The sequence below is a fragment of the Bos grunniens genome, chromosome 20 (assembly GCF_055505025.1).
Source record: "Bos grunniens cultivar Pamir isolate PY7600 chromosome 20, Bosgru_T2T1.0, whole genome shotgun sequence".
NCBI classification, from domain to species: Eukaryota; Metazoa; Chordata; class Mammalia; order Artiodactyla; family Bovidae; genus Bos; species Bos grunniens.
In genome coordinates, this window is record NC_141184.1 from 31,582,177 (window position 1) to 31,603,885 (window position 21,709).

Below are 21,709 nucleotides of genomic sequence, written 5' to 3' on the forward strand. Positions count from 1 at the left end.
CAGCAAATTTGTGAAAGCCAAACGGGTCTCAGACATTGTCAGATGTCTTCTGGGGACAAAACCATCTCTAATTAAGGACTGTTCTCTTAGGGGAAATGGATACAGTGAAGCAGCAGCAGCAGAGCAGCGCCTCCGTCTTGGTGGCAGAGTTAGCACTGGCCTCATGGGGAAAAGCATTTGAGCTGAGCCTTGTAGGATAAGGGTTACCTAGTGGTCATAGCAGAGTTTTCAAGGTACAGACAGGTAGGTGTTCATGGCCCTCTGATTTCTTGACCCAAACCAGCTTCCTATCACCCCTATGCATGCCCACAAACATTGTAGGGGTCATCTGTGGATGCCTCGCTCTTCCTGCCTCAATGATCTTACTCATTCATGTGAGTGGATTCCGTGTCCATATGTCCAGATTCTTTTGGGTTGGCCCAAAAGTTTGGGTTTTTCTGTCTTACAGGACAACCCAAATGAACTTTTGGGACAACTCGATACAATTTGCTGGTTATACTTACCATGCTGTGCACCACCTTTGAAAAAATATGTTGGATTTCTAAAGCAAATTCCTCTTCATCTTTATTATTACTTTCTCAAGCATTAAGAGAAAGCATGTGTACAATTCATTGTTGTTTTTTTCTAAATTTTATTTATTTTTTGCCTGTACTGGGTCTTCATTGCTATGTAGACTTTCTCTAGTTGTGGCAAGTGGGGGCTACTCTCTAGTTACAGTGCACAGGCTTCCCACTGTGGTGGGTTCTCTTGTTGCAGAGCATGCACTTTAGAGAGCTTGGGTTTCAGTGTACAATTGTGCACGTGGGCTCAGTAGTTGTGGTGCCCAAGCTTAGGTGCTCCAAGGCACGTGGGGTCTTTCAGAGATAGAACCTGTGTCCCCTGCATTGGCAGGCAGACTCTTAACCACTGGTCCACCAGGGAAGTCTCCATTATGTCTGAACTTTGGATAGATTGAGGGACTAGGTTATGCAGTGAGCTGCAATTCCCAATACGCTGGATCTGGGATTGTGGCAGATTTCAAGTATCACTTCAGATGGTCATATGGTGGGTTGTGTTGGTTACTGCACAATCATTTGTGAGAAGAGACCCAAGTTCTACTTCACCTGGGACGTGAATCATCTCATGACATACGGATTTAGGGGTGGAGGAGGAGGGAGTCTGCAGGGAGCGAGGGAGGGAGGAATTGACAGATCCTCCTCCAGGTTGCTAAATTTCAGAGTTGTTCTGGTGGCTAGTGGGAGTCTCATAGCAGGGGTAAATGAATTACATGGAAACATCAGTGAGTCTGGCCATTTATTGATGCCACACAACGGCAGGCTATGGTTAACACTCTGATTTTACATACTGTGGTACCCACTGAGGTACCCCTTAAGGAGTCTGGGCCTGGGAAAGTAGTGCAGAGATGCAGAGAGGACAATGGATGAGGCCTCGGACCACATGTAACCACTTTGGAGGGCAGAAACAGGCAGAATTGTGCTTTCCCAACCATATTTTTTTATGACATAACTTAAAATAATACTAACAATATTTGAACAAGCAATACCAAAAAAAAAAAAAAAAGCATCAAATATGTTGGTTAAGTTGTAGCACCAGACAGTTCATGTCATGAGGCCTCCCTCTCGAAAGTGAATCGCTGTGCACTCATTTCATTGTCCTAGGGCTTCATCCTAAAGTCAGAAGTGCTATGGCTTGTAATCTCTGGTGAAGTAATGTATAGCTTTCAGTGTTTTGGGGATTTTAACAAATTGATTGGGAAATTATGACCCGAAACAATATAAATCCTTCAAATCATGTTCCAGAAACATGATGAAGGTTATCAACAACACTCAATATCTGAAAGCTTCACATTGGGATGGCTCCATCACGTAGAGATGGATCAGGAGATTGGACAGAGATACACGCTTAAGAAGTCCCAATATTAAAATGAGTCACTCCTACAAAGGGGCAACTGCTTGTATCACAAATTGATTTCATTTTTACAAAGGTATTCACTCTTTCGTCTCTTGAAATGTTTCCTCTTGGTGGTTTGAATTATGTTTGGATGTTCAAGAACTAAATGAACCCATACCTTTTCAGAGAAGAGTTAACTCTACCACTGGGAGAGGTGACATAAACCAGATTGGGCTTGAGACCCTTTATGTATTGAAGTACCAGGCCCTGTGGTGGCCTCTCTGGTTCATGGTAGATGCGTATCCAGTGTCTCTTGCTACACTTCTCACTTGCTTGTTCAAGGTGGGAGGAAAGGAGGCCATGGAGGAAATAAAGCAACAGCTACTTCACGTCGGCCCCTGTGAGCACCAAAAGAATGGTGAGATGTCATCTAGGTTCTTGTCTTTCACATTTTCCTGTTAATCTGAGGTCCCTCTCTTATTGCTAACATGGGGACCATGCAAAACCCTGATGACCCAAAGCTGAGTGACTGTCAAGGCAACAACCAAGTCAGATGACCCCAGTAGCAAGTACTATCTTGCGACCCAGAATGACAGATGCTACACAACTGTCTTACCTCACAGCCTCAATACAGGAAGTGAATGTTCATGATGCAGGATTAGGGGCCAATATTCTGCCTTTGAGAAACTAGAGAAAGGCCTAGAATAGAGCACCTGGTCAGACCCTCTCTACATTTCTACCATCTTTTCCTCATGGGTCATAAATAACATTTCGCATATTGGGAAACCTGGCCTAGTTTAGTTTGCTGAGGTCACGGGAATATGGGTTTGTTCCTGAGTTTTGTAAAACTGGTCATATCCAGGGCTCTGATGATATGCATGATCCCGGGATAACAATTGTTGTTCAGTTGTTAAGTCTGTTCAACTCTTTGTGACCCCATGGACTGCAGCATGTCAGGCTTTCCTGTCCATCACCATCTCCCAGAGTTTGCTTAAACTCATGTCCATTGATTTGGTGATGCCATCCAACCATCTCATTCTCTGTCATCTGTCATTCAGTCTTGTCCAACTCTTGTCCGACTTCTTGCAACCCCAGCCAGGCTCTTCTGTCCATGGAATTCTCCAGGCAAGAATAATGGAGTGAGTTGCCATTCCCTTCTCCAGGGGATCTTCCCAACTCAGGGATCGAACCCATGTCTCCTGCATTGCAGATAACTCTTTACCATCTGAGCCACCAGAGAAGCCCTGGGATAGCAGAGTACCAGGTTAAGTTAAATCCATCCAACTTACTAAATTAATCCCCTTGAAAGCCTATACCACACTTCAAGGACAGTTTTTGCAAATTGCCTCATTAGAAAAAAAATCAGGTTCTCTTCTACTCCTGTCACTGATGATTTACGCGTCTTCTCTCTAAAACTGATTTCACCAGAGACTGTCATCAGCCAGCAATGTTTAGATTTAAAGACAGAATATAAGAACCTAATCATACAGAAATAAATTCCCTGGTTTTGGTAAACATTTTTACTTTTCTACTGTGTCTGGTCTTATCTCAAATTCCATCCCAACCCCAGTGTTTTATTTTCCACAGGCATTTATCAGAATAATACACAGTAATGGCTTAAAAAAAAGCACATAATATAAAAATTTTCAGCTTCTGGTATCCAAGCAATACAACTGGCGTTGGCCAGCAACACCATTACACATTTAACAGAGGATGCATATGGATTTGCCCACTTGTACATCTATCTACATGTTTATATTCGTTCTGCCACCATCTGCATGTTAGCACCATGTTTCAATAGCACCATTCTGCTGAACAGAGAGAGAACTCAAGGGAAAGATGGGACATTGTGTTCCATGGTGAATGTTAATGGTACTTGTGAGTCTGAAGACATGTGGCCCATGACATGAAGATGACTCTCCTGCCTTCCCCTCTGTCAAGAGCTGGTTCTGAAGGCTTCTTTCCCTGGGGGCTCCTCTCACCCTCCCCTGATTTTCCAGGTTCAGTTCATATAAACACCTCCTCTTATATACCACAAAATTCATCTTCAACTTGAGACCATAACCTACTTTGACTCCTCCTGGGTGATGGGAACATCAAAGATTCAGCCTTCTTAATTTTTTTGGACTCCCTGACTCACCTGTTCCCTTCAAGGAAACAGATTCTCAAAAGTAACTACTGGGTGTGCTAGAGAGTAGGTCAGCTTTACCTCCTTTTTGAAAAGTTTTTTTCTTGAGACTATTAGTTTATACAAAGTTTGTCTATACTTGATGCAATTTACCTAGGTCTTAGCAATATTTTCATCTAGAGCTCCATTTCCCAACTTGAGGGTGGGTGGGCGGGTGGTAGACGCAGACCTGGCTGCAGCACTTGTGATGTATAAAGCCCCAGCAGTGGAAAGATGTTCACCCTGACTTGAAGACCCAGGCAGGGGATGTGCCAGGGAAGGGAAAGTCACACAGGAAGACTCACATGCTCTTCTGCAAAGGAATGGGTATGTGCCAGGGAAGTGGGAAGAATAGAAGCCCACATTCTCTTCCTTATACAAGAAACTGATTTCTGATCATTTGTTTTTTAACAGTTTTCATAGAAATTATCTAAAGTCAGAAATGTCTTCTATATAACCTAAATCCCTTAGGTTTACTAAAGCTACAGTTCCTGCCCATTTCCTCTTCTTCTAGTGTCCCTAGGAAGGCACGGGAGTCTAAACAGCTCAGATGTAGAGTCTACAGGGAATAGGGACAGACTGAGTCTGTAGCCAAGACTTTTTCTTCCTGCCTCAGTTAAATATTAGGTAAAGAAAGCGGTCCCCTGCCTGGATGAATTACAAGAATGTTCCCAAAAGCTCTCCCATGACATTTGAAACAGCAGCTGCCCCAAGTAGGGAGATTTAGGGAAAAAAAAAGAAAAAAGGGAGTGATTTCATCAAAGTAAATTAACAAGAATATTTGTTCCCTGGATAAGTGAGGCTCTATTTCCTGATACTCTCTTGAGGTAGTCTGGGAAAAATATGGTCTCTCTGTTTTTATCTTTAAGGGAGAAACAAAAGACATCATTTCATAGACTTGTCCAATTCGATACCTTTCCCAGGAGATGATCCCATGAGAAGCCTAGTTCTCCTGGACACCTCACCTGCCTATCAGGGAGCAGTGAGCACAACAGTGCCATGACTCCTGAGAGGGACATTGTGTGGCTAAAGGGACGCAGTGTGCTTTGTTTTGTTATGAGTCAAAGTTGAACCTGAAACATGCAGAATAACACGGCAAGAAAGTGGTCCCTGGGCCAGAACATGTCCTTGTCAGCAGGCTGCTGCAGTCTATGGTGGAGGGTGGCTTCCTTCTGTACTTAGGGTGCTTTGGGGTTCTTGAGTGGCTGTCGCTTTCTTGGCCTTTGGGTGTGGGCCACGTGTGTCTGGGAACACGAGAGGCAGCACTGAGCCCTCACGGTGGGCACAGAACATTTCTTCATGGTTTTAAGCGTCTGGCAGAAACTGGCTGATAAGTTGTCCTTGATGCAAAGGAGATCTGTGGGAGGAGACAAATGATGAGAAAAAAACAAAAGATGATCTTTTTGTTAAGTGAAAGAGCACAACTTCTATTAATGGAAGGTTTTATATGTCTACTGAGAAAGGCTCCATAGCGATTCATAATAGTTGACATCTACTGACGGTCACTCCTGTGCAGTAATGTGTTGATTTATAATGGTTCCTATTTTAACTAATAACAACATGTTTGAGCCTAGTTATAATAACTTAAAATTCACAGTCCAAAACCACAATTACATTTGTACCAGCCTAATATCTTGACCATCCTTTCCTCATACATGATTGGACTAGATTTCTCAGGGACCATCCTCGCATATTCTGTGGGTGGTAGATACTCAGACTGCAGTGGCCCTTGTCTGGAAGAAGTTCAATAAGGGCCCAATAACAGATTTTTCTTTTATAAAATGAAATTGGTTTAAACTTTGCTTCAGTGCCTTTCAGAGCTCTGCCTGATTTTCTTTCTCCATTACACATTTGAATAGTCCTACAGTAAAGCTTTTTACCCCAAACAGGCTGCTGTTCTTTGTAAATAGAATTGTCAGTAAAAGCAGAAATTGAGGTAATATTCCTCTTTACCTAAATCTGTGACAGCATTTTGCCTCTCTCTGCATTTTTCACCTTCAGGTCACAAAGGCAAAAAATGCTTTTCACCTGCTCAGAACTCATCATTCCTTGACAGTGCCTTTTTTTTTCTTCTTCTTCTTCATGAAGAGATATCTTCTATTAACTGTCTAATTCCATTTGGTTTGCAAGTGTTAGCTGCGCTTGAGAGTAGGTAACAGAACCCACGACCTTTTCATTGCTGCTGCTTTTCTTCTTCAGGCCTCATCTTAAAACTATTATAAAAATCAGTATCCCCTAATCCCACAGGAAACTTCTGTATGTGATCTGATATTTCAGAAAGAGTACGTATTTCTGCCAAGTGTTCCTACTGTGGAATAGGAATCTGAGCTCTTCATCTCCCACGTTCCTGCAGGAGCAGCAGGTGTTCTCCATGGGGCCTATCAGAATGCAATGCACATCACAGGCAATCCACTAAAAAGACTGCAATGATGGAAAAAAAAAAAAAAAACCTTACTCGCTTATACAGCTGAATGAATCAGTTCAGTTCAGTTGCTCAGTCGTGTCTGACTCTTTGTGACCCCATGAATCGCAGCACGCTAGGCCTCCCTGTCCATCACCAACTCCCGGAGTTTACTCAAACTCAAGTCCATCGAGTCAGTGATGCCATCCAGCCATCTCATCCTCTGTCGTCCCCTTCTCCTCCTGCCCCCAATCCCTCCATCAGAGTCTTTTCCAATGAGTCAACTCTAATACAACACATTAAATTCATGTTCTCAAGATGCATGCATGTGTGTGTGCTTGCTTCAGCCATGTCTGACTTTGTGACCCTATGGACTGTAGCCCTCCAGGCTCTGCTTTCCATGGGATTCTCCAGGCAAGAATACTGGAGTGGGTTGCTCTTTAGAATGAGGCAGGACTTCCTTCCTAGGCTTTTGGCTTTGGAACAGGGCCCAGCATAGATGCCTAGGCATCATAGGGTTGCTCTGATTTCTAAGTCTCTCCTAAGGTCTAGTCAAGGCTATGGTTTTTCCAGCGGTCATGTATGGATGTGAGAGTTGGACCATAAAGAAAGCTGAGCACAGAAGAATTGATGCTTTTGAACTGTGGTGTTGGAGAAGACTCTTGAGAGTCCCTTGGACTGCAACGAGATCCAACCAGTCCATCCTAAAGGAGACCAGTCCTGGGTGTTCATTGGAAGGACTGATGCTGAGGCTGAAACTCCAATACTTTGGCCACCTCATGCGAAGAGTTGACTCATTGGAAAAGACCCTGATGCTGGGAGGGATTGGGGGCAGGAGGAGAAGGGGACGACAGAGGATGAGATGGCTGGATGGATCCAACTCAGTGGACATGAGTTTGGGTAAACTCCAGGAGTTAGTGATGGACAGGGAGGCCTGGCGTGCTGCGATTCATGGGGTCACAAAGAGTCAGACACGACTGAGTGACTGAACTGAACTGATGTCTATTTTTCTCCTTTTAAAACTGAGGTTCCAGAAAGGCTTACTAACTGGCCCAACATCACACAGCTGGAAAGTAGACAGTGATGCTGGAATCCGAATGTTGCCTTAGTGCCTCTAGAGCTTTGCCTCTAAGAGAATGGATCTTTTGTGCTGGTGATGAGGGAGGAGGGGCCCACATGGACAGGTTCTTCCCTGACCAGAACATCTTCATTTGTTTAACCCAGGGCTCCCACTTGTCAGGTCCACACCTCTAGGAATAAAAGGGACCCAACCAAGCCTGGTGTCCTTGCCTGATCTTGGGAACCATTGGATCACAAGCCCTCCTTTCAGTGGTTCTCAGAGCCCTGGGAACATGTAGGTCCTGAGTCTTCCTGTTTGAAACTGGAAAGAAGAGTGGAGGAGGGCAGTGACCTATATTGGGAGCCTGTGTTCCAGGCCTATGTTTAGCAGCTCATTTAGACAATGACTGTGAGCCCAACAACATGGCAGGGCTTAATTGCACCAGTTCTCCTTATTATTGTGAAACAATGAAGGCTGGCTGTGTTCATCAGCCAACTGGATCCCAGCCGAAGCACACACAATGCTTATAATTAGTGGCAACTTAGAGAGGACATCCCAGTTTGCCTATGTCTGCTCAATAGAAATCACACTTGGAACTTACAGGGATAGCTACAAGCTTGTTCCCTTGCTGTCAGCTATGTCTAAGTTGAAGGGATAACATTTTGCCCACAAAAGGTAAAAAATAATTTCCATGTTGTTGGCAAATACAGATTCTGTAAGACTTTGGGTTCCTTGAGGCCAGGGACTGTGGCATACTCATGTCTGTATCCTCACTTTTTACATTTTGCCTGAAACGTATCTTGTGATCAGCAATATTTGCTGAACAAATGAATGAATTGAAATTCTGTTAATCTGGAAGAATATCTTTCAGTAGGAAGTCTGCTGAGGAGTGGCCAAGAGGGAGCAGTAAGACCCTGAGCCCACCTCTTCCCACAGGCATACTAAAATTACAACTATGTACAGAGTAACTACTGATGAGAAAGACTAGCAGAAACGATCTTCTACAACTAAAGATATAAAGAAGAAACCGTAAGGAAACAGGCAGGCAGGATGGAGATGTAGTATAGTTAAGACCCATAACTCTGGGTGTGTAGACCACAAATGAAAATAATAATCACAGAGGTTCTCCGTGAGCAGGGGGCCTGACCCCCACATCAGGCTTCCTAGACTAGTAGTCCTGCATGAATAATATGAGTTCCCAGAACATCTGCCTTAAGGCTGATACCATTCAAATTTAGAAGAGCCAAAGGGCTGCTGGAAATAAAGACCCCATTCTTAAAGGGCTTCCTTGCTGGCTCAGATGGTGAAGTATTTGCTTGTGATGCAAAAGACCCAGGTTCAATCCCTGGGTCACGGAGATCCCCCAGAGAAGGGAATTGTTACTACTCCAGAATTCTTGCCTGGAGAATCCCATGGACAGAGGAGCCTGTGGGCTACAGGCAATGGGGTCACAAAGAGTCGGACATGACTGAGCAACTAACACTTTGATTTAAAGGGCACACACAAAATTTCACACTCTCCAGGACCCAAGGCAGAGGCAGTAATCTGAAGGCAGTCTGTCTGTACCAGGATGCCCCAGGTCAGGCAACCACCAGGTGCAGACACAGCCCCAGTCATCAGCAGCCCTGCTGCTTTAAGACCCCCTGAGCTGCCTTGACTTGGCCCTGCCCACTGGAGGGCCTAGGGCCCAGCCCTTCACACCAGTGTGCTAGGACTAGCTCCAGGACCCCCAGGACCCAGTCCCCACCCACCAGCAGGTTGACACATGAACTCTAGGACCCAGAAGTCCCAGGACCAGGTTTCACCCTGAAGCTTGCCATGTCAGTAACCCCTGGCCTTTGTCCATTTGGCAGGCCAACATCTGCTCTGAGACACCTTGGACCCTTCATCCAGCAGCCCCAGGATATGGCCCTACCTACCAGTGGGTCAATACCAGCTCTAGGACCCCCGAACCTGGCTCTACCTATCTGTAGGCTGACATCAGCTCCAAGTCACCCTGGGTCACACATCAGCAGGCCAACAGCAGCTTTGGGACACCATGGACCTCATAGCCAGTCATGTCAAGAACCAGCTCTGCCTACAGGTAGGGTTGTAGTCAGCCATCTCATGTCCTGGCCCCACCAAGGCAGAGCCTGGCAGAAACCTACAGGAAGCCAGCCACACCTACCAGACCACCCACAGTGGTCAGCCCATCACAACAGAAGGACCCATGCAGCCCAGGTGGGGACACCTTTAGAGCATAAAGCTTTTGTGATGAGAACAGACTATGCTGCTGGAACACACAGGATTTCTCCTACAAAAGGCTGCTTCTCCAGGTCAGAAAACAAAACCTATCAAATACACAGAAATAAAAAGAGCAAATTAGGCAAAACGAGACAATAAAGGAATATATGCCAAATGAAGGAATAAGATAAAATCCCAGAACTAACTGCACTGAAGACAGGCAACCTATCCAAAAACGAGTTCAAGGTAATGATTATAAAGATGCTCAAAGAACTTGAGAGAAGAATCGGTGAATACAGTGAGAGGATTAACAAAGAAAGACTCAAATAGCTGAAGAATAGAATAGCTGAGATAAAAAATGTACTAAAAGGAATTAACAGTGGATGAGATGATAGGAACAGATCAGCGAGCTGGAAGACAGCAGTGGAAATACTGAAGTTGAACAGAAAAGCAAAAAAGAAAAAAAATGAGGACAGTTTAGAGACCTCTGTGATACAATATTAAGTGCACTAACATTCACACTATAGGGACCCCAGAAGGAAAATTAGGGAAATGGGCAGAGAACATATTTGATGATGTAATAACTAAAAACTGCCCTAACCTGGAAAAGGAAAGAGACATCTGGGTCCAGGAAGCACATAGTCCAAAACAGGATCAACTCAAAGATGATCACATTGAGACACAATGTAATTAAAATGGCAAAAATTAAAGGGAGAAAATTAAAACCAGCAAGGGAAAAGCAACAAGTACAAGAGCACTCCCATAAGGCTGTCAGCTGACTCTTCATCAGAAACTCTGCAGGCCAGAAGGGCATGATATATTTAAAGTGATGAAAGAGGAAATTCTTGGTTGTAACCAAGAATATTCTACCTGATGGAGAGATCGAAAGTTTTACAAAAGCTAAAAAAATTTAGCACCACTAAACTTATCTGGTGACTCAGAGAGTACAGAATCCACCTGCGATGCAGGAGACCTGGGTTCAATCCCTGGGTTGAGAAGATCCCCTAGAGAAGGGCATGGAAACCCACTCCAGTATTCTTGCCTGGAGAATCCCATAGACAGAGGAGCCTGATGGACTACAGTCCATGGGGTTACCCAGAGTAGGACACAACTGAGTGACTAAGCACACAAATTAGCTTTACAAGAAATGCTAAAGGGACTTCTACAAGTGAAAAATAAAATGCCATAATTAGAAACATGAAAATTACAAAAGGAAGAATTAAATGGTAAATACAAATATACAATAAAGTCAAATACACCAAAAAACCCATCACGTAGAAAGATTAAAAGGCAAAAACCGCAAGTTCATCTATACCCACAGTAAGTAGTTAAGGAATACACAAAAACACATAAAATATGATGTCAAAAACAATAAACATGAGAGAGAGGAGTAAAAATGCAGGGTTGCTAACACATTATTGACCAGGGGATTTTAGTAGACACTAATGCCTATGGCCAGTGAATTGGTAGGTAAGTGAACACTGAAATGTCTCCAGTCAGTAACATTCAGGTAAAAAACAGATGTATTAATATGTCTCTGGTCAATAATGTGTTAAATGCATCCTATACATAGGAAATCCTAAAAAGATGCCAACAAAAACTACTAGAGCTCATCACTGAATTCAATAAAGTTGCAGGATACAAAGTTAATATACAGAAATCAGATGCATTTCTACACACTAACAATGAACTATCAGAAAGAGAAATAGAAGAAACAATTCTATTTACAATATCAAAAAGAATGAAATACCAAGGAATAAATTAAAGGAGTTAAAAACTACTTGGAAAACTATCAGACACTGATGAAAGAAATTGAAGATGACACAAACAACTGGAAAAATATCCTGTGCTGATGAATTGGAAGAATTAATTCTGTTAAAGTGACTATACTACCCAAGGAAATCTACAGATTTAATACACTCCCTATCAAATTACCAAATGCATTTTTTACAGAACTAGAAGAGATTAGATAGAGTACCTGATGAACTATGGAATGAGGTTCGTGACATTTTACAGGAGACAGGGGTCAAGACCATCCCCATGGAAAAGAAATGCAAAAAAGCAAAACAGCTGTCTGGGGAGGGCTTACAAATAGCTGTGAAAAGAAGAGAAGTGAAAAGCAAAGGGAAAAAGGAAAGACAGAAGCATCTGAATGCAGAGTTCCAAAGAATAGCAAGAAGAGATAAGAAAGCCTTCTTCAGCAATCAATGCAAAGAAATAGAGGAAAACAACAGAATGGGAAAGACTAGAGATCTCTTCAAGAAAATTAGAGATACCAAGGGAACATTTCATGCAAAGATGGGCTCGATAAAGGACAGAAATGGTATGGACCTAACAGAAGCAGAAGATATTAAGAAGAGGTGGCAAGAATACACAGAAGAACTGTACAAAAAAGATCTTCATGACCCAGATAATCACGATGGTGTGATCACTGACCTAGAGCCAGACATCCTGGAATGTGAAGTCAAGTGGGCCTTAGAAAGCATCACTACGAACAAAGCTAGTGGAGGTGATGGAATTCCAGTGGAGCTATTTCAAATCCTGAAAGATGATGCTGTGAAAGTGCTACACTCAATATGCCAGCAAATTTGGAAAAGTCAGCAGTGGCCACAGGACTGGAAAAGGTCAGTTTTCATTCCAATCCCAAAGAAAGGCAATGCCAAAGAATGCTCAAACTACCGCACAATTGCACTCATCTCACACGGTAGTAAAGTAATGCTCAAAAGTCTCCAAACCAGGCTTCAGCAATATGTGAACCGTGAACTTCCTGATGTTCAAGCTGGTTTTAGAAAAGGCAGAGGAACCAGAGATCAAATTGCCAACATCTGCTGGATCATGGAAAAAGCAAGAGAGTTCCAGAAAAACATCTCTTTCTGCTTTATTGACTATGCCAAAGCCTTTGACTGTGTGGATCACAATAAACTGTGGAAAATTCTGAAAGAGATGGGAATACCAGACCACCTGATCTGCCTCTTGAGAAATTTGTATGCAGGTCAGGAAGCAACAGTTAGAACTGGACATGGAACAACAAACTGGTTCCAAATAGGAAAAGGAGTACATCAAGGCTGTAGATTGTCACCCTGTTTATTTAACTTATATGCAGAGTACATCATGAGAAACACTGGGCTGGATGAAACACAAGCTGGAATCAAGATTGCCGGGAGAAATATCAACAACCTCAGATATGCAGATGACACCACCCTTATGGCAAAAAGTGAAGAGGAACTCAAAAGCCTCTTGATGAAAGTGAAAGAGGAGAGTGAAAAAGTTGGCTTGAAGCTCAACATTCAGAAAACGAAGATCATGGCATCCGGTCCCACCACTTCATGGGAAATAGATGGGGAAACAGTGGAAACAGTGTCAGACTTTATTTTTCTGGGCTCCAAAATCACTGCAGACGGTGACTGCAGCCATGAAATTAAAAGATGCTTACTTCTTGGAAGGAAAGTTACGACCAACCTAGATAGCATATTCAAAAGCAGAGACATTACTTTGCCAACAAAGGTTCGTCTAGTCAAGGCTATGGTTTTTCCTGTGGTCACATATGGATGTGAGAGTTGGACTGTGAAGAAGGCTGAGCGCCGAAGAATGGATGCTTTTGAACTGTGGTGTTGGAGAAGACTCTTGAGAGTCCCTTGGACTGCAAGGAGATCCAACCAGTCCATTCTGAAGGAGATCAGCCCTGGGATTTCTCTGGAAGGAATGATGCTAAAGCTGAAACTCCAGTACTTTGGGCACCTCATGCGAAGAGTTGACTCATTGGAAAAGACTCTGATGCTGGTAGGGATTGGGGGTAGGAGGAGAAGAGGATGACAGAGGATGAGATGGCTGGATGGCATCACTGACTCGAAAGATATGAGTCTGAATGAACTCCGGGTGTTGGTGATGGACAGGGAGGCCTGGCGTGCTGCGAGTCATGGGGTTGCAAAGATTCGGACACGACTGAGTGACTGAACTGAACTGAACTGAGAAGAGATTAATTCTTATTTTATTTTATTTTTTAACTTTACAATATTGTATTGGTTTTGCCATATATCAATATGAATCTGCACATACACACTGAGGAAACCAGAATTGAAAGAGACACGTGTACCCCAATGTTCATCGCAGCACTGTTTATAATAGCCAGGATGTGGAAGCAACCTAGATGTCCATCAGCAGATGAATGGATAAGAAAGCTGTGGTATGTATACACAATGGAGTATTACTCAGCCATTAAAAAGAATACATTTGAATCAGTTTTAATGAGATTAATTCTTAAATTTGTATGGAAACACAAAAGATTCCCCAATAGCCAAAACAATCTTCAGAAAGAAGAACAAAACTTGAGGTATTACATGTCTGATTTCCAACTATATGACAAAGCTATAGTAATCAAAACAGTATGGTACTGACACAAAAACAGACACTGCTCGATGGAACGGAATAGAGAGCCCAGAGATGGACCCACCGTCACATGGGCAAATAACCCATAACAAAACAGTGAAGACTATACAATGGGGGACTGACAGCCTCTTCAACAAATGGTGCTGGGAGAATGAACAGCTACATGCAAAAGAATCAAACTGGACTCTTCTCTCACACCATGCACAAAAATAAATTCAAAGTGTATTAAAGGCTTAAGTGTAAGAAAAAACCCACAAATTTTCTTGAAGAAAACAGCAGTACATGCTTTGATGTCAGTCTTAGTAATTTTTTGGGGGGGGATCTATTTAGGCAAGGGAAACAAAAGCAAAAAATAAATGGGGATATATCAAAATAAAAATATTTTGCATAGTGAAGGAAAATATCAACAAAACATAAAGGCTGCCTACTGAATATCCAAGATCCTGATGCTGGGAAAGACTAAAGGCAAGAGGAGAAGGGGATGACAGAGGATGAGATGGTTGAATGGCATCACCGACTCAATGAACATGAGTTTGAGCAAGCTATGGGAGTTGGTGATGGACAGGGAAGCTTGGTGTACTGAAGTCCATGGGATCGCAAAGAGTCAGACACGACTGAGCAACTGAACTGAACTGAATAGGAGAAGATATTTGCAAACAGTGTATTTGATAAGGGGTTACTATCCAAAATATACAAAGATCTCATACAGCAACATCAAAAAGCATACAACCTGATTAAAAAATGGGCAGAGGATCTGAATAGAAATTTTTCCAAAGACATACAGCTGGGCAACAGGCATGTGAAAGGATGCTCAGCATTACTAATCATCAAGGAAATGCAACTCAAAACCACAATGAGATATCACTTCACACCAGTCAGAATGTCTTGCATCAAGAAGATCACAAATGTTGGCCAGAATGTGGAGAAAAGGGAGCCCTTGTGCCCTGTTGGTGGGAATGCAAGTTGGTACAGCTACTATGGAAAACAATATGGAGATTCCTCAAAAAATTAAAAACAGAACTAACATAAAATCCAAACATTCCATTCCTATGTATTTACCCAAAGAAAACAAGAACACTAATTAGAAAACACATATGTACCCTTATGTTCATTGCAGCAACAATAGCCAACATATGGAAATGACATAAATGCCCATCAATAGAAAAATAGATAAGATGTATATATCATTCAGATATGTACAATGAAATAATACTCAACCACGAAAAAGAAATGAGATCCCGCCATTTGCCACAATATGGATGGACCTAGAGGGTATTAACACTAAATGAAATCAGACAGAGATCTTATATGTGGAATCTCCAAAAATAAAAAACAAAAACAGACTGATACAGAGAACAAACAGGTGGTTGCCAGGAGAGTGTAGGGTAAGGGGAGGAAAGGAAATAGGTGGAGGAGATTAAGAGGTACAAACTTCCAGTTACAAAATTAATGAGTCATGGGTATGGAATGTACAGTGTGGGGAATACAGTCAATAACTCATATATTTGTATGGTTACATACCATAACTAGACTTATCATTATGATCAGTTTGAACTGTATAGAAATATCAAATCACTATGTTGTATACCAGGCACTAACGGTGTTGTTTGTTATGCTTCAAAAACGAACTCATAGAGAAATAGGCCAGATTTGTGGTTACTAGGGTTGGGGTCTTTTCACCAGATCTAAGACAGAGGATGAGATGGTTGGATAGTGTCACCATCTCAATACACATGAGTTTGAGCAAACTCTGAGAGATAGTGAAGGACAAGGAAGCCTGCAGTTCATGGGGTCACAAACAGACGGACACAACTTAGCAAGTGAACAACAACAACAGAGGTGGGTGGTGCGGGGGGGCGGGGATTGGATGAAGGCAATCAAAAGGTAGAAACTTCTGGTTATAAGTACTAAGGATGTAACATAGCATGACAAATATAGTTAGTGATGCTGTACATTATATATGAAAGTGGTTAAGAAGAATCCTAAGCATTCTCATAACAAAACAATTTCTTCTATTTAATTTTGTATCTATGAGATGATGTCCATTTGCAAACTTTTCATGATTATCACTCCCTGTTGTAATTAAATAATTATATGTAATTAAATAATTATGCTGTACACCTTAAACTTATATAGTGCTATATGTCAATTATATCTCAAATAAAACTGGGACAAAAAATTTTAGAAGGCTACTGACTCAAATGTTTATTTGTATCAACTTTAAGTACTGTCATTCCTTATTTCTTTCATTATTTGTATTTACTTCTGTACCCCTCATTCCCCAAATTAAAAAGCAACAACTCAAGAATGGTGTGCATAAAGGGTTAGCTTTTGATTTTTAATCATTATGAATGTAATGTCTAGCATATGGATGATACTCAGTAAATATTTCTGAAGAATTAAAAAATTTTTTTTCTAAACCCAGATACTTGGATTCTATAGTCTCCACTATGAAAGTGGTAATTCTAATTTAAATTTTAAGTCACTAGCAATTTAGACAGCACGTAAAGGAAGTAAAAGGCAAACCTTACATGAATTCATACCTGATTTTACAAGATGGGCGTGTGCTCAGTCGCTCAGTCATGTCTGACTCTTTGCAACCCCAGGCACTATAGCCCACCAGGTTCCTCTGTCCATGGGATTTCCCAGGCAAGAGTACCAGAGTGGGTTGCCATTTTTGTCTCCCAGGGAACTTCTCGACCCAGGGATTGAACCCGTGTTTCCTGTGTGTCCTGCATTGGCAGGTGGATTCTTTACTACTCACCACCTGGGAAGTCCAAGATGGGCTCGGGGGCACGTTTACTGTGGTGGCTGGCCAGCTGAGAAGAATCTGGGCATTGGATGACTCATTTCAAAGCATTTTAGAGGGCATGGGTGTCAGGGTAGCTTTTCTTAAATCCAAGAATCTCATGCAGCTGCTCTTTCCTGTTGTTTCTATATGAGTAAGCATGGTTCTGCCTTCAAGAGAAGCTTGTAATTACCTTTTGTGGTCCTGATAATTGTTGGTGAGTAGAATTCATTGTTATTTACATCCATTGCCAGCCAACTGGAGAAGGCAATGGCACCCCACTCCAGTACTCTTGCCTGGAAAATCCCATGGACAGAGGAGCCTGGTGGGCTGCAGTCCATGGGGTCGCTAAGAGTCGGACACAACTGAGCGACTTCACTTTCACTTTTCACTTGCATGCACTGGAGAAGGAAATGGCAACCCACTCCAGTGTTCTTGCCTGGAGAATCCCAGGGATGGGGGAGCCTGGTGGGCTGCTGTCTATGGGGTCGCACAGTCGGACATGACTGAAGCGACTTAGCAGCAGCAGCAGCAGCCAGCCAACTGTTAGTCATCATCTCTTCAGTGTGAGATTTCAATGTAAAATTTACCAGATACACATTTAACCCAATTTTGATTGTTGAAAATTGTCTTAAACTCTCGTGTTGCTGGGCAGTGCAATGTATGTATAATGTAAAATAACCAATAGGGACTTTCCTGGCTGTCCAGTGGTTAAGACTCCATGCTTCCACTGCAGGGAGCATGGGTTCAATCCCTGGTCAGATTCTGCACGCTGCATGGTGCAGCCACAAACAACAACAACAAACCCTAGGCATGGTCAACCAAGACTATGTTGCTGCCTCAATTATATAAAAACCAACATAACTTAGAAGAATTCTGTGCCCTCAGCGTTTTAAAAACGTGGTACCACAGAATGTGATGAGATGAAAGGAAAAGAGTTCCAAATTGACCCTTTGGTCTAGAACAGGATGCTTCTTATGAAAAGAGGCTCATCACTGCTAATTATTAGAGAAATGTGAAACAAAACTATGATGAGGTACCTATAGATTATCATACTAAGTGAAATCAGAACGAGAAAGACAAATAACACATGCTGTCACTTATACTGTATGTGGATTCTAAAATATGACCCTGATGAACCTGTCTATGAAACAGAAACAGACTCAAAGGCATAGAGAACAGGCTTGTGGTTACCAAGCACGGGGGTGGGAGAGGGATAGATTGGGCTCCTGGGATTAGCAGGTGCAAACTATTATATACATAGAATGGATAGACAACATGGTCCTACTGTATAGCTCAGGTAACTATATTCAATATCCTGTGATAAACCAGAATGGGAAAGAACATGAACAAGAATATATACAATGGAATCACTTCATTGTACAGTAGAAATTAACACAACTTTGTAAATCAACCATAGTTGAATAAAATTAAAAAATAGAACAGGGTGCTTCTCAAGCTTTAAGGCACATCCAAATCACCTGGGATTCTTGTTGAAATGCAGATTCTGATTCTGTAGGTCTGGGGTGAGGCCAGAGATCCCACATTTCTGACAAGCTCCCAGGTAATGCCAATGCAGCTAGTCCAGGGGCCACACTTTGAGTAGGTGAGAGTCTGGAAGGCTAAAACTTAATAAAACCTCTGAAAACAAGCCCTCAGTAGCTCTGTTTGGAGTTTTGAGTAAGGCCAATGACAGCCACTGTCAAATGCACGCTGGTCAGAGAGAAGCTGCATGTGGTCATTAGATCTGAAGCATTTTCTCAGTGCACTTTGTTCAGGATTTCCAACCCATACCTCTCTCTTGACTTCTGCACCTGTGTAGAAACCAATCACAGGCCACTCCTACCTAAGGATTCATAGACTGCTCTGAAAACATATCCCACACAGAACACAATACCTTTCCTGGTTCCCAAATCCACCCTGGGCCTCCTCTTTCAGGGAATGGTAGCCTCATCTACTCAGCTACCCAAGTCAGACATCTGGGCTTTGTTCTCCCTCCTCTTTTCCAGCACAAAGTCCTGTCAGGTCTCTCTTTTAAGCAGCCCTTGAATCCACTTCTGTCTGTCTGCGCTTCTGCTGCCTTAGTTCACGCCACACACATCTCCTGATTAAGGTACAGTTGCGTCCCTGACCTGGTCCCCTTCTCCACCTTCCACAGTGCAGCATGCATGACTCTCTTACCTTGACTCCCCTGTTTGGAATACTTCAAGGGCTCCCATCTGCCCTAGGCATAAATCAGCTCATCAGCATGCTTCACGAGGCTCTTTATCCTCTAGCTCCAGCTTACCTCGCTAGTCCTACTGCTTCCTAACTCCCCTTGAACTGTGTACTGTATTTAGACTTATATGCCATGATATCATCTTCTTCCTGCTTACTGCATACCCTGAAAGCTGCTCTTGGAAACTGCAGCCTGACCTTTCTACTCATCCTTCACTTCCCTCCACCTCCACCCCCAGTTTATGTTTGATGACCTTCCCAAGTACTCTCTTAACATCATAACCTCACTGGTTGGTGATCTTCCTCATTTGATATTATGTTTGGCACACAGCAAGTGTCCAACAAATATTTGTTAAATAAATACACGATCTGTAGATAAACAATCTTTAGGGAAACTCTTCCCATTATATTTACTCTGACCACAGTCTCTGCTGAATGCCAGCCCTCAGTGCTTGGAAGGAGGCAAGGAGCAGATCTATAAACCACAGGTTTCACTACTTCTCACGCTGAAAAATATTTGAAAAAAGGCTACTACCAGTAGAGAGCCTTAAATACCTTCAAGTCTACCTTTCCTGGGAGCTTTTGGTCAATGGTATGAGAGTGTGGGTGTGTGAACTCCCAGCCCATTGGCCTCGAGAGCAGACAGCTCTGAGACTTAACTTTCCCCTGGAGCGTGCCCGTGGGACCAGGTTGAAGTCAGGACTGTGTCTGAAATGGCAGGCTGGCTGTGCTTTCTCCCTTTTCTGTCTTATTTCCCTCTCCCTCAGCATCTTCCATGGGAGCACTTCCTTAATGAATCCCTGGCACACAAGTGTGCACCTTGGAGTCTGTTTCTGCAGAACCTAAGACAGCAGTGCTGGATAATAGAAAGGGCCATTTAGCACTTGACTGGGTTCCTGAGAAAGGCTAGATAGAACATTTCTCAGAAACCTTTGAAAAAACAGAAGCGATTCTCATTTGTGTGGGAAGTCAGTGTGAATGTGCTCTGAGATAGGAAAAAGGATGAGATAGTCCCTCAAGGAACTAGTGTCAAACTTCACCAAATCAGACAAATGGCTCCCAGAGGAGCTGGCTCAGTAACAGGGACTAAAATGGCCCACAGACCAAGTCATGCAGGAGTTTACTTATGAAAAGCTCTACGAAAAGCTCTATGCCCCGCTGAGCAAAGCCGTTCACCTACCAGCATTCTTCCGGCAGGCCTGCGGGTTGCACTTCTGGAATTCTGGGGGTCTGGGTTCGTGATCACACAGGCATTGGTCCTGGCCTTCGGTTTTATTGTTCTCTGAGGCCACACAATGGACAGTCCTCTTCTGAAAGCCACCTCCACAGGACACAGTGCACTGGAAGAGAGGGGCACATGGAGAGAGTCAGAATTCTCCCCCAAGATCGCTGGGGAAACTCCAGCAGAGGTGCTCTAACCCCACAGTGGTCAAGTAGGTTGTGCTGCGAAGTCCCTTCAGTCACGTCCAACTCTTTGTGACCCCATGGACTGTAGCCCGCTAGGCTCCTCTGTCCATGGGATTCTCCAGGCAAGAATACTGGAGTGGGTTGCCATGCCCTCCTCCAGGGGAACCCAGGGATTGAACTCACATCTCTTAAGTTTCCTGCACCGGGAGGCGGATACTTTACCACTAGTGCCACCCGGAAGGACGGTCAAGTAGGGGAAGCCTCAATTATCACAGGTCTTTTTGAAGGAGTCATCGAATAAAAGCAGGAATAATTTGGAGATGTGAATTTCGGAAGAGTTTAGGTTATAGACTGGCAATTGAATTTGGCTTAATTTACTATTGGGTTCTCTGAAGAATGTGGACAGAGGGTGAACTGCAAGCAACATAGAAAAAATTTCTTATCTGGGCCCTCGTGCCTCAGCAAACCAGTTTCTCTAAACTGGTTTCGATCTGGGCCTGGGAATCAGGTGTAATGAGAAGGTACAGAGCTACAAGGAAGGCTGAGAGAGGATAAAAAGGGAACAGGGAGAAGAAAAGCAAGGTGGAGTGGAGGGAGGATTCGGAATGGGCTTAGATACATATGTGGCCTCAAGCCACCTAACAGACAAGATTCATGTAATGTCCTGATGTATATGGCTGCCTGGAAGCAGAAGGAGACTCTCTGGGCTGTGAAAACCATCGGGGGATGTAATAAAATGTGTCTGAATATATTATATATACATATATATAGATACTCTTTTTAAAAAATTATTTTTATTGTGGTAAAATATATACTGAAGAATTGATGGTTCAAATTACGATTCTACAGACAACTTTTGAGAGTCCCTTAGACTGCAAGGAGATCAAACCAGGCAATCCTAAAGGAAATCAATCCTGAGGGTTCATTGGAAGGACTAATGCTGAAGCTGAAGCTCTAACATTTTGGCCACCAGATGCAAAGAGCCAACTCACTGGAAAAGACCCTGATGCTGGGAAAGATTGAAGGCAGGAGGAGAAGGGGACAACAAAAGATGAGACAGTTGGATAGCATCACCAACTCAGTGAACATGAATTTGAGCAAACTCTGGGAGATAATGAAGGACAGGGAAGCCTGGCATGCTGCAGTCTATGGAGTCACAAAGAACTGGAC

At 43.0% G+C, this 21,709-nt stretch overlaps 1 protein-coding gene and 1 long non-coding RNA gene across 13 annotated transcripts in view; one reads left to right on the forward strand and one right to left on the reverse strand.

Moving 5' to 3' along the window:
- Positions 1-9,721, forward strand: part of LOC147350201 (uncharacterized) — a 29,432-nt gene extending 19,711 nt beyond the window's left edge. Inside the window, exon 2 of the long non-coding RNA XR_015148641.1 lies at positions 9,372-9,721. This is a non-coding gene — a long non-coding RNA (uncharacterized LOC147350201). The remainder of the gene's footprint in view (positions 1-9,371) is intronic.
- Positions 1,281-21,709, reverse strand: part of ADAMTS12 (ADAM metallopeptidase with thrombospondin type 1 motif 12) — a 395,312-nt gene continuing 374,883 nt past the window's right edge. For all 12 annotated transcript variants that reach the window (XM_086361321.1, XM_086361330.1, XM_086361323.1 and 9 more), the window contains 2 exons: positions 20,313-20,472; positions 1,281-5,414 (listed from right to left, as the gene is read on the reverse strand). In XM_086361321.1, coding sequence (XP_086217447.1) covers positions 5,236-5,414; positions 20,313-20,472 — 339 coding nt within the window. In that variant the 3' untranslated portion in view covers positions 1,281-5,235. The remainder of the gene's footprint in view (positions 5,415-20,312; positions 20,473-21,709) is intronic.